At 36.8% G+C, this 14,101-nt stretch overlaps 1 protein-coding gene across 1 annotated transcript in view; it reads left to right on the top strand.

Moving 5' to 3' along the window:
* Positions 1-14,101, top strand: part of DMGDH (dimethylglycine dehydrogenase) — a 271,725-nt gene that overhangs the window by 7,861 nt on the left and 249,763 nt on the right. Inside the window, exon 3 of the mRNA XM_053701370.1 lies at positions 11,795-11,893. Within this exon, the coding sequence (XP_053557345.1) occupies positions 11,795-11,893 (99 nt within the window). The remainder of the gene's footprint in view (positions 1-11,794; positions 11,894-14,101) is intronic.

Here is a 14,101-nt window from a genome sequence, read left to right on the forward strand (position 1 = left end):
CTTAAAACATCAGCAGAAGAATCAAACTAAAACAACTGCCTGAAGAACTTTTCTACCAAAAACTGCTTCTGAAGAAGCAAATACATCAAAATGGTAGAATTAAGTAAATCTATGTAAAGAAGACCAAATTGCCGCTTGCAAATTTGAACAACTGAAGCTTCATTCTTAAAAGCCCACGAAGTGGCGACTGATCTAGTAGAATGAGCTGTAATTCTCTGAAGCTGGGCCTAACCCGACTCCAATAAGCTTGAAGAATCAAAAGCTTTAATCAACAAACCAAGAAAATAGCAGACGTTTTTCTGACCTTTCCTAGGACCAGAAAATATAACAGATAGACTAGAAGTCTTTCTGAAATCTTAGTAGCTTAAATATAATATTTCAAAGCTCTCACCACATCCAAAGAATGTAAAGATCTTTCCAAAGAATTCTTAGGATTAGGACACAAGGAAGGAACAACAATTTCTCTACTAATGTTGTTAGAATTCACAACTTTAGGAAAAAATTTAAATTAAGTCCCCAAAACCGCCTTATTCTGGTAAAAAATCAGAAAAGGAGATTCACAAGAAAAAGCAGATAGCTCAGAAACTCTTCTAGCAGAAGAGATGGCCAAAAGGAACAATACTTTCCAAGAAAGTAGTAAAATGACCAAATAATGCATAGGCTCAATATGGAGGAGCCTGTAAAGCCTTCAAAACCAAATTAAGACTCCAAGGAGGAGAGATTGATTTAATGACAGGCTTAAATACGAACCAAAGCCTTTACAAAACAGTGAATATAAGGAAGTTTAGCAATCTTTCTGTGAATAAAAGAGAGAACAGAGATTTGTCCCTTCAAGGAACTTGCAGACAAAACCTTATCCTGTCAGGGTACAGGTAAATGACATATATAATATGTAAATAGGACAAGGGAATGTGTTTATGTATGAAACCATCTTTTTATATCAGATATTACTAAAGTAAGGGCTGCAATTCTAATGTCAGGATTGATTCAAAACCCCATGAATTGAATACACATTTCAAGACTCAATTGCAGACAGGATGTCTCCAGAAACTTTAACACTGAAATATTTGCTCTTTAATTGGAAGTAAAAAAATATTCAGAGCACTCTTTACCCCATGCAGTGAATGAAGACAAAGTGTCTGGAATATCCTTTTGAGGCCTGATGAGATAAAGATTAGAATGCTGGAATCTCAAAGGTACATACCCATATATGGGCTTCCTGCCTGCTAGAGGATTTCTGTCTGGGAAAAGGGTCTGAGAACACAGGCATATTAATGAAATTATGGCTTTTAACAGCTGCCTGTTAAGTGACCCCTGTGAACTAAATACACATGTTAAGATGTAACTTTGAAATACAGCAAATAAACATTTTTTCTTTTTGAATGTATGCAATAGAATGTATTAAATATAGAAATTTGGGAGATTGTCTAATTTTCAAATATTACATGAGTATGTGCTAAGCTTGATAGGTGACTATTTTGGTCAGTCTAAAATGTTTAACTGTGTCAGAATAATAACCTCTGTATTGTTGTTATTTTTCAGACATATAGTTTCAGATCTGCATAGACAGGATTCATACATCCAGGATTTATTAGAAACATGGAATATGGTATATTCATGCTGGAATACAATGCAGTACTGAATATAAAATAGGCTGTTATTTGTATATAAATGCCAGGATACTGATTAAAATTTTAATGGATTTTAAGCTAAAAATTAGCAGTATAATTATTTTAATGTAAAATAATATTAAAAAGAATTTGATGTTTCATATTAAAATAATCAGAAAATTGACATGAGGTTATCCTGCCTGGAATTTGGATTGTAAGTTATTTATGCAAGAAATTATGGCATTTATTACACATTTTAAAGAAATATTTTCTTTCACTGTCTAGAAATGGTTAAATGTATTGCTGTGTTTGTTTGTTTGTCATGCTGCCCCCCGGTGTTATGATGCGAGAACTAGAGCCAGAAGGCTTTTTAGGCTGTTAAAAATAAGATATTCCAGATATCCAATCAGAAGGGACAAGGTTTCCGGAAAGGGCCGCCCATATCCTCACCCATGATGGGAACTTATATAAGCTAATGCAAGCGAGAGAAACAAGACAGATTCTGCTGAGCTGATTTTTGTAACTGGTTGCTGGGCGTGAGATACCATTTACTCTGGCAAAGCTAGTCTATCTTTTTCTCATTGATTGCAATATATATTTATTGGTATTTCTGAGGTGAGATTAAACCTGCTGAAAGATTTTGGATATCGATTGGTGTTCATCCTGGTAAAGTATTAAAAGATTGTGGGTAGATTGAAGAGAGCAAATTGTGTTTTTAAACTGTATTTCATAGCCTTGAATAGCTCTTAGCTTGCCTTTTTGTATGCAAAACATTTAAAGCAAACATTCATTGTTGCTGTATATAAATAGACTTAAATAAATAAATTGTATTTCAAGCTAGTATTTCATAGCCTGTGTATTGTTAGACATATATCATTGATGCTAAGTAATTTATCTGTGAAAATCTTTGATGTTTTAAATTAGAAGTGTGTTAGAATAAAGCGTGTGTAGATAGCTGAGTATTTTACTTAGAATCTCATTGTGTTAATTGAATGAAAGGCTATTTGTAAATAAGGCTAGTTTTAAAGGTAAACTTTTATGAGTTTTGTAAGAAGTATAGCATATCTTAATAGCTTTTAAACATGTATAATATTGTTTCATGTCCTGGTATTACAAATATATTCCAATATGTTCATAGATATTAACTTATAAAAAGAATTCAGGTATTTATATTAACTTTGTGGTTTCTAGTAGATGCATATTGATTAAGGGCTTATATTTTAAAGGAAAACTATTAAATGTATTGTATTATAACCATGCCATAAAACTGATATATTATTTGGAGAGCACTACTGAAGATTCTTATAAATATACTGACAATCCAAACCATCCTGAAGAAACTGAAAAATTCTTGCAACTCTAAAAGAATGCCAAGAGAATTTATGAGGAGAACACCATAAAATGTAGGTCTTCCAAACTCAATAATAAATCTTCCTAGAGACAGATTTACGAGCTTGTAACATAGTATTAATCACTGAGTCAGAGAAACCTCTATGACTTAGCACTAAGCGTTCAATTTCCATACCTTCAAATTTAATGATTTGAGATCCTGATGGAAAAAAACGGACCTTGAGACAGTAGGTTCGGCCTTAACGGAAATGGCCAAGGTTGGCAACTGGACATCCGAACAAGATCTGCATACCAAAACCTGTGGGGCCATGCTGGAGCCACCTGCAACACAAACGATTGTTCCATGATGATTCTGGAAATCACTCTTGGAGGAAGAACTAGAGGCGGGAAAATATAAGCAGGTTGATAACACCAAGGAAGTGTCAGCGCACCCACTGCTTCCGCCTGAAAATCCCTGAACCTGGACAGGCATCTGGGAAGTCTCTTGTTTAGATGAGAGGCCATCACATCTATCTGTGGAAGACCCCATATCTTGAACAATCTGAGAAAACACATCTGGATAGAGGAACCACCACTCAGGATGTAAAGTCTGACGGCTGAGATAATCCGCCTCCCAATGTCTATACCTGGGATATGCACCGCAGAAATTAGACAGGAGCTGGATTCCGCCCAAGCAAGTATCCAAGATACTTCTTCATACCTTGTGCACTGTGAGTCCCACCCTGCTGATTGACAAATTCCACTGTATGTGATATTGTCTGTTTGAAAATAAATGAACAGTTCTCTCTTCAACAAAGGCCAAAACTGAAGTGTTCTGAGAATAGCACGGAGATCTAAAATATTGATTGGTAATCTCGCCTCTTGAGATTTCCAAAACCCCTTGTGCTGTCAGAGATCCCCAAACAGCTCCCCAACCTGAATGACTTGTATCTGTAGAGATCATAGTCCAGGTTAGCCAAACAAGAAGCCCCATGAACTAAATGCTGGTGATTTACCACCACGTCAGAGAGTGTCAAATATTGGGATTTTAAGAATATTAATTGAGATATCTTAGTATAATCCCTGCACCATGGATTCAGCAAACAAAGCTGGAGAGGTCTCACGTGAGAACAGGCAAAGGGAAATGCGTCCAATACTGCAGTCATGAGACCTAAATTTTCCATGCACATAACCACTGAAGGGAATGACTGAGACTGAAGGTGCCGACAGCCTGCAACCACTTTCAAGCGTCTCTTGTCTGTTAGAGACAGAGTCATGGACACTGAATCTATCTGGAAACCTAAAAAGGTGACCCTTGTCTGAGGAATCAAGAAACTCTTTGGTAAATTGATCCTCCAACCATGTTTCCGAAGAAAAAACACTAGTTGATTAGTGTGAGATTCTGCAGAACGGAGGACTGAGCTAGTACCAAAATATCGTCCAAATAAGGAAACACCGCAATACTCTGCTCTCTGGTTTCCATAAAGCAGGGCACCAAAAACCTTTTAAAAAAGATTCTTTGAGCGGCTGCTAATCCAAAAATGTAAATGCAACAAATTGGTAACGCTTGTCTAGAAAAGAGAATCTCAGTAACTGATAATGATCTAAATGAATTGGAATATGAAGGTATACATCCTGCAATTCATTATGGACCTAAAATGTCTTAGCTGAATAAAAGGCAGAACAGTTCTTAAAGTCACCATTTGAAAATTGGTATTCTTACATAACGATTCAAAATTTTCAGACAATGAATAGATTTGAATAAAAACCCCAGACCTTGTCCCTGAAAAGGAAATGGCATGACTACCCCTGAAACTCCAGGTCTGAAACACACTTCAGGAAAGCCTGAGCTTTAACTGGATTTGCTGGGATATGTGAGAGAAAAAAATATTCTCACAGGAGGATTTACTCAGAATCCTTTTCGAAACCCCTAAGAGACAATACTCTGAAACCATTGATTTGGACCGAATTATCCAAAACATTCTTGAAAAAAACCTTAATCTGCCCCCTACCAGCTGAGCTGGAATGAGAGTCGCACCTTCATGCGGATTTAGGGGCTGGCTTTTTGGTTTCTTAAATGGGTTGGATTTATTCCATTTAAAGGGCCATTTTTTCTTTGCATAAATGTTTTGTAGATGATCTATTTATAAAGCCCATAAAGTTTGTTTTTTTAAAAATGTATAATTTTGCTTATTTTTAAAGAACATTGCTCTGATTTTCAGACTCCTAACCAAGCCCCAAAGTTTTATTTGAATAACATCAGATACCTTCTCCAGCTTGCTCCTGTTTTTGTAAAGGGTCTTTTCATATGCAAAAGAAGGGGGAGGGGGGGAGTGTCTTATTTCCCACTTGCAGTGGGCTTTCCAACTGCCTTTTCAACAGAGCTAAACTGAAAGCTTCTAAGTACGTTTTAAACCATTTTATACTGGATTTTTATATCCGTATCTGTGCATCTTATTCTTTATAGTAGTGACTATTACATGCAGTTATATGAAAATGAGTGTATACTTTCCCTTTAAAGAAGGTTTCCAATTGGAAACAGATTCCATAGGGAAGGATTAGGTTTTTGTTCCTTATTTGAAAAAAAAGAACGAAAACAATTTAGAAGCTTAATATTTACCCTTAGGTCTCTTATTACCTTGGAAAGAAGAAATAGCAATCTAGACTTAAAAAGTCATAACAGCATTCCAAGATTTCAGCCTCAAACTCTTGTAGCTAAAGACATAGATCTAAAATCAATCTTGATGATATCAAAAAATGGCATCAGAACTGATTAGTATGTTGCAGAAAGCGAACAATACTAAATAAATCAGAATCCAATTCTTGTTGCGCTAAATCTCCAACAAAAAAGTTGATGCAGCTGCAACATCAGCCAAAGAAAATACAGGCCTGAGACGACCTGAATATAAATAAGCTTTTCTTAGATAAGATTCAAGTCTCCTATCTAAAAGAACGTAAGTACTATCTTCCATAGGAATAAAGGTACGTTCAGCAAGAGTAGAAATAGCCCCAACAAGTTGAGGATCTTTTCCCAAAACTCTATAGAAAATGCTGGTAATTTTTTTTTTTTTTTTTTTTTTTTAAACCCTGAAGAAGGAATAAAATAAGTACCCGGCTAATTCCATTCCTTAGAAATCATAAGAGAAATAGCATCAGGAACGGAAAAAAACCTCTGGAGCAACCACAGGAGGTTTAAAAACAGAATTTACTAGTTCTAATATCAAGAGCACTAGTTTCCATGATATCCAAAATAATTAACACTTCTTTAACAAAGAATGAAAATACTTCATTTTAAATAAATAAGTAGATTTGTTAGTGTCAATATCTGAGGAAAGATCTTCTGAATCAGATCCTCATCAGAAGAGGATAATTTATTACATTGTCGGTCATTTGATATTTCATCAACCTTATGAGAAGTTTTAAAAGACCTTTATATTGATTAGAAAGCAGAATAGCAGACAAAACCCTTCTGAATAGAAATTGACACACACAGATGCAGATGCTGCACGTTGTAAATCAGACCACTGATTAGGTACGAATGATTTAACTGATACGACTAGTAGATATCATGTAGCTTGTAACAAGTATAAAAGGCAGTACCGTACCAAATGTAACATAAAGTCAGTGGAAGTAATCAGCTTGTAAGCACTGAGGATAGGGTCATGCAGCAATCGGGTGTAATGGTAATAAAGTTCAAATATGCAAGGATTTCAGTATGTAGACTGAAGTTTAAAGTAAGACAGGTATACTCTCACTGCTCTTGCCGCTTAACAGATCTCTCCCTCAGGCCGTCCCATGAACAGGTATGGATCCACTCCTCCGATATCAAAAAGCAAAAAGCTCAAATATGCAATAAAAATTACCCTTGATGGGACAGAATGTAGCCGCAGGATTCCGTGCAGGTAAAAAAGAGACTTTATTGTAAGATCAGTAACAGGGTGTCAAACAAACTCAGGGGTACACTGAAACAATAGCAAACGTCCGACACGTTTCCTGCCCGGAGGCACTTCGTCAGGGACTTAACTAGTACATACAACAAACAGCTTAAAAAGGGCTTGCCTGTCTACGTCACAATTAGAACACCTTTGTATTTTAATTCATGGGGCAGATGCTCATGTATACGGGAACAGATTATTACCGGGCTAAAGCAAAACCCTTTTAAAAGGGTTAAGTATAAGTCAATATTGGATTCAAAGTATTCAATGTATATAAATCTTGTATCAATATAAATTACTTTAAAGAATACAATATAAAAGACTGGGCACCGTAAAAGCATATTATTAAATCTATCCGTTCCCTATTCATAAGATGTTATACAAGGATAGCTCCGTGAGCAGACAAAAAGCAAAGTGCTGTAAAAATATATATATTAATAAGCTGAAGAAAAATAAAAAATCTAAAGTTATTGTTATGACAATGTGCTGTGGACTGTGGAGGAAATGTGAGATAATTTTAGTATCAAAATTTCAGTTTCAAATAAAATCTCACACAAAGCTTATAGAATGTTAGTAATTTGCATGTAAACTGTCTTAATGCGAAGGTTATTAATATATAGCAGACAACGAATATCGGAGACAACTAAACAAGAATCTTTTTATATGTTTTTGTGATGTTGTTGTATCTATTTCTCCGACAACTGTAATTTATATTAAGTTACATAAAGAATTGGAACATAAGAGGCTCGTTATATCTCTTTTGTTTGAACAATGTGTGTCTAAAACATTAAAACATTATCTTTTGATATAGTTATTATGATTACAACAGGTTGTGCATGACAATTAATGGGCGATTTTAAGTTCGATTCTCTCTCAGCTCGGAATTGAAACGATACTAGAACCTTTTGTGTAGGCCCAATTGGACAATGGGGAAGGGGTCGAGGGGAAGGTAATAGAGAGGGGAAAGTGAGGGGGGGAGGGTAAGAGAGAAAAATAAATAAAATTTGAGTGGGGCGGGAGCCAATTCGAAGAGGAGGGATAGAAAGTATGATAAGAGAGAGCTAGTATTTCTTCCCCTCCCATGTCAATTGCATCATTTTGTGAATGTCAATTTTGCCTAATTTTAGGTAGTGGTATCTTTCAAGCCATAGCAAATCTCCTACTCTGACCCTCCACTCCTGCACACTTGGTGTTCATTGTTTTTTCCAATACCTTGGGATAAGCCCTTTTGCTCCATTGAGCATCAATAGGAATAGAAGATATCTGGCTTTGCCTATCATTTTGGGCAATTCATGATAGATTAAAAAGTTTGGTTTGGGAGGGATAATGGTCTTTAGTATCTTCCCCATTTACGAAAATTTCTCTGACCAGAAGGTTTGTATATGTGAACATGTCCACCAGACATGGAGGGTACCTTCCTCTCCACAGCCCCTCCAGCACTCCCCATTTGTGTTTGGATATATTTTTTTAAGTCTTTGGGGGGCCATATACCACCCTACTCTAGTTGATACTGAAGTTTTTTTAGCTTTTTTAAAACAATTTTAGCAAGTCCTTGGTATCTATGCTACATTCTAAGTCTGCCTGCCACGCTTTTACATAAGGTAATGTAGATTAATCTTTGACTGATAAGAGCTTATATAGGAGTGCAATTAAGTGCTTTGGGTTTGAGGGCGCTGAACAGAGGTTTTCAAAGGGTGATTTTTGTCTGTTGATTGTGGTTATCCTTTCTGGTGTGTTATAGAAGTGTGTAAGTTGCGCTACTCTGTACAAGGATGAGAATAATTGACTGTTCTATTCGGCAAGTTCTGTCTGTGTTTTTATTTTTCCCAAGTGAAGGATGTTGTATATAGAGGAGTCAGCTATTGGATATGCGCTTTCCTGTATGATCTATATTCTTTTCCAATGTCTGGATTTTCCTGTATCGGTATCAAGGGTGAGTGTGGTGTAGAGATGTTTCTGTCTGTTCTTAGCAGTTTGTCCCACTGTGTAAACACCTCATCTATAAGTGGGTATTATTTTATAAACATTGGGCGGCGCGAAGGAGTAACCCAAGCCAGGGATCCCACATTCCCTCGTTGGAGGATCTCATTGTCTATCTGTATCCAAGCTTTATTTGGTGTACAGCGACACCATTCAACTGATCTCTGAAGACTTACGGCCTTACTATATTCCTCTAGGTGCGAGACCCCAATACCCCCCCGGCTCTAGAAAGATAAACGGTTTTCCTATTCAAGGCTTTATTCCCTGCCACACATATAACTCTATGGCTACTTGTATTTGATGCAGTAAATGTGGTGTCAATGACATAGGGATTGTCTGTAGTATGTACAGGACTCTGGGCAAAATATTCATTTTGACCACATTAATACGGGCAGAACTCTCTCTTTTTAGGGACAGTAGAAGCCTATAGAGTGCAAGAATATGCTGCTGGTTTTCCAGGAGCATCCCAGACGATCATAGGTGGGTACCTGTGAAGATAAGAGTCGGCTAAAGTGACAGATGACTTTAATGGATCAATAGCACTACCCACAGTATTTTGGTGTATGATTGGCATATATTGTTTACAGTTAGGACTGACACAAAACTATGATATCTTGATGATTAAAGGTATTTTGGGCAGCCTGTGAGTACGATGGACATAATTTAAGCACTATACATCAGTTAATATCTTATATGTATTTTATGACAATTGTTTAGTTTGTGATGTTTTTAATAATTACTTTGCGTAATTTATTATATTTACCAGTTTGAAGTAAGAGCAACTGGGTAGTCTGTATGACAAGCACCTGTATATTAGAATTTTTGTGTACTATTTACTTTGGACGATGACTACTTATGTCACAAATACTCCTTGACATTCTATTTATGGATGTAAATAGATGGTATCTGTCATTTGTGTACTATGCCACTTTTGGATTGGTTTATCGGTTAGTTTCCCTTTGTCCCAGTTCTTTTCATATATGATTATTTTAGCCTACTTATTTTTTATCATTGAATTCTATGAGCAACTAACATAAAGGTATAATATGCTCCACCAAAACTATGTATTTCCATATCATTAAAGCCTGCTAATATAGCTTGTTGGCTAACTGGGTACAGGACACTTTATTGGTATCTGACATACATGTTATATGGTATTATTCTCAAACATTGGCTGGTTGTTATTGTTCATCTAATATTAAATTTATACCCTATCTTAACATTACAAAACCCCCATTCTTATCTTGCTTTAAGGGATTTAAAACCAGACTGTGGATGCAATATATCGTAGTACATATATAGTACTGCTGAAAGCCTAATCAGGTGGTAGAAATGTCAGAACCGGTCAGGAACAACTATTATATTGAGATCTAGAGAGCACCCTCGTCAATCTTACACTTAAATTATGTGAGAATTGTGGTCATGGTGCTAATTTTACAATTTAAGTCTAGAGACCCATATATATATATTGTGTATAGATGGATAAAACAATGGCAAGTTTATAACATGTACCTGGTTTACTGTTGCAATTTCAGCAATTTCATCCCTTTTATTACTGTGAGTTATGCAACTAAAGTGTTATTTTAGTTTATGGCTCTAAAAGTGGCACTTTTACATACTTCCCAACATTTGTGGCTAGGTATTAGGGACTTGGGAGGTTGAGGAGGCCTATCACTTTGTTTTGGGCGTATTTGTGTTGTTAGGGGTGGGGTCATAGGTGGATAGTGGGTGGGATCATGGGTGTGTCTTGTCAGTAGGTGTGTGTCTTGGTTTATATGAGTGTATTGGGTGTTCTGTGGGTGGGACTAAGGGGAATTCAGCAAATAGGGACATATGGCAGTGGGACAGGGATCGGAATCTCAAATAGGGACAATTGGGAGGTCTGCTTTTATTTTTCATATTGTTACGTCTACTGATTTATTCATATTTAATACTGGTCCTAGAGAGGCCAACCTTGTCTTCACTGGGGAATTTCTTATATAGTCTATAATATTGATGAGTGCAGGGGACAATGTTGTTAAAGGGACAGTCTGATTCAGATAGGACATACAATTTTAAACAACTTTCCAATTTACTTTTTTTCATCAAATTAATTTTGTTCTCTTGGTATTCTTTGTTGAAAGCTAAACCTAGGTAGGCTCATATGCTAATTTCTAAGCCCTTGAAGGCCGCCTCTTATCTCAGTGCATTTTAACAGTTTTCAGAGCTAGATAGGTCTAGTTAACATTTGCCATACAAATAACATTGTGCTCACTCCCGTGGAGTTATTTAAGAGTCAGCACTGATTGGCTAAAATGCAAGTCTGTCAAAAGAACTAAAATAAGGGGGCAGTTGGCTTTTTAAAAGATGCATTATTTTTTGTAAACAGACATACAACCCCCCCCCCCCCCCCCCCCCACTGATCTTTCATAAAATGATATAAACCATAGTATATATGAATGTCTGAATATACAGGTAGAAAACCCTTTATTCAAACAGATTGAGACTGGAAAAGGTTTGGATTTATTATTTGCATCTGTAAAATTGGACAGTTTGGAGAGGGGATGGGACCAAATGTAAACAACAATATCTTATATCATGTAGGCAATATTTAATGTCATATTACAGCTTATACATGTAATCTAAAGGTAGTTTTATATCCTCTTTAATACTTATGTGTACATAGTACCATCAGAAAATAGTACAGTATTGTAATCCGAATGGTGATATTTGTTGTTTTAAATAAAAATAGACTATTGTTTGCATTATAGAACACAATAAAACAAACTAAAGACACAGGCAGAAAATTGTGACTTACAGACTGGAAAAATAGTAAATTTTGACAATTTATTTAAAAAAAAAAAAGTTTGGATTGAATTTCATAATAAGTTTGGATTTGGGGATTTGTACGTGTAATGTATTATTATGGAGTATGGTCATAACCTTTTTTTTTTTTTGCAGGCTGGTTTAACCACATATTTTCATCCTGGAATAAATTTGAAAAAAATACATTATTACAGCATCAAACTTTATGAAGATTTAGAAGAGGAAACTGGACAGGTCAGTACTTTTATTCAAGAGATGGTTATAAATTCTTAAATTACAAGTGAAAAAATAAATAGTAGTAATATAATATGCTTTTTTGATTAGCTCACATCATATTGTATTTTAAAGGGGCACTAAAGTCACTTGAGCATGTGCAAGAGGTCACAGTGTATACGTATATGAGTCTGTGATTGGCTGATGTCTGTCACAGGCTACAGGGGGCCAGCAAGTTGAAGTAAATATCAGAAAAACAATCTGCTCATTAACCCCTTAACGACACGAGTTGTACAGGGTACGTCGCACACAACCTGGTCTTTAAAGACCAGCGACGTACCCTGTACGACTTTGGGGATTAAAGCGGCTGGAAGCGATCCTGATCGCTTCCAGCCGCTTTACGGTTATTGCAGTGATGCCTCGATATCGAGGCATCCTGCAATAACCTTTTTCCCCCATCCGATGCAGAGAGAGCCACTCTGTGGCCCTCTCTGCACCGGCATCGATGGCCGCAATCGTTGGTGGGTGGGAGCTGACCGTGGGAGGCGGGTGGGCGGCCATCGATGAAAAACTGAAGAGAGAGGGGGGCGGGATCAGGGGCGGGATAGTCGGGAGCGCGCACGGGAGCACGCGCGTGCACAGGGGGTGGCGGGCGGGCGCGTGCACGGGGAGGGAGCGGGTGGGAACCGCTACACTACAGCAAATACATGCTATATGAGTGGCAGTAAGGGGGGATAAAATCCCCAACAAAAGTAAATCTAAGGGATCTGGGAGCGGGTGGGTAATTGGTCTGTGGGGGGGGGAAGCTACACTACAGAAAAAATAAAAAAATAAAAAAATTTAAAAAAAAAACACATTTGTATTTGAAAACAGGGTACTGGCAGACAGCTGCCAGTAACCAAGATGGCTCCCAGTAAGGTAGAGGTGAAGGGTTAGAGAGCTGTTTGGGGGGGGGGGGGGATCAGGGAGGTTGGGGGCTAAGGGGGGGTCCTACACAGCTGCATATGAAAATATGCAATACAATTTTTTTTTTAAATTTTAAATATACCTTTTATTTTAGTACTGGCAGACTTTCTGCCAGTACTTAAGATGGCGGGGACAATTGTGGGGTGGGGGAGGGAAGGGAGCTGTTTGGGAGGGATCAGGGGGTCTGATGTGTCAGGTGGGAGGCTGATCTCTACACTAAAGCTAAAATTAACCCTGCAAGCTCCCTACAAGCTCCCTAATTAACCCCTTAACTGCTAGCCATAATACACATGTGATGCGCAGCAGCATTTAGCGGCCTTATAATTACCAAAAAGCAACACCAAAGCCATATATGTCTGCTATTTCTGAACAAAGGGGATCCCAGAGAAGCATTTACAATCATTTATGCCATACTTTGAAAAGTTGTTTGTAAATAATTTCAGTGAGAAACCTAAAATTGTGAAAAATTTTACGTTTTTTTTTTATTTGATCGCATTTAGCGGTGAAATGGTAGCATGAAATATACCAAGATGGGCCTAGATCAATACTTGGGGTTGTCTACTACACTACACTAAACCTAAAATTAACCCTAGACGCTCCCTAATTAACCCCTTCACTGCTGGGCATAATACACGTGTGATGCGCAGTGGCATTTAGCGGCCTTCTAATTACCAAAAAGCAACGCCAAAGTCATATATGTCTGCTATTTCTGAACAAAGGGGATCCCAGAGAAGCATTTACAACCATTTATGCCATAATTGCACAAGTTGTTTGTAAATAATTTCAGTGAGAAACCTAAAGTTTGTGAAAATATTTGGGAAAAAGTGAACAATTTTTTTTATTTGATTGCATTTGGTGGTGAAATGGTGGCATGAAATATACCAAAATGGGCCTAGATCAATACTTTGGGATGTCTTCTAAAAAAAAATATATACATGTCAAGGGTTAATCAGGGATTCCTGAAAGATATCAGTGTTCCAATGTAACTAGCGCTAATTTTGAAAAAAAGTGGTTTGGAAATAGCAAAGTGCTACTTGTATTTATGGCCCTATAAGTTGCAAAAAAAGCAAAGAACATGTAAACATTGGGTATTTCTAAACTCAGGACAAAATTTAGAAACTATTTAGCATGGGTGTTTTTTGGTGATTGTAGATGTGTAACAGATTGTGGGGGTCAAAGTTAGAAAAAGTGTGTTTTTTTTCCATTTTTTCCTAATATTTTATCATTTTTTTAAAGTAAATGATAAGATATGATGAAAAAAAT

Source organism: Bombina bombina, chromosome 2 (genome assembly GCF_027579735.1).
Source record: "Bombina bombina isolate aBomBom1 chromosome 2, aBomBom1.pri, whole genome shotgun sequence".
Taxonomy (NCBI): Eukaryota; Metazoa; Chordata; class Amphibia; order Anura; family Bombinatoridae; genus Bombina; species Bombina bombina.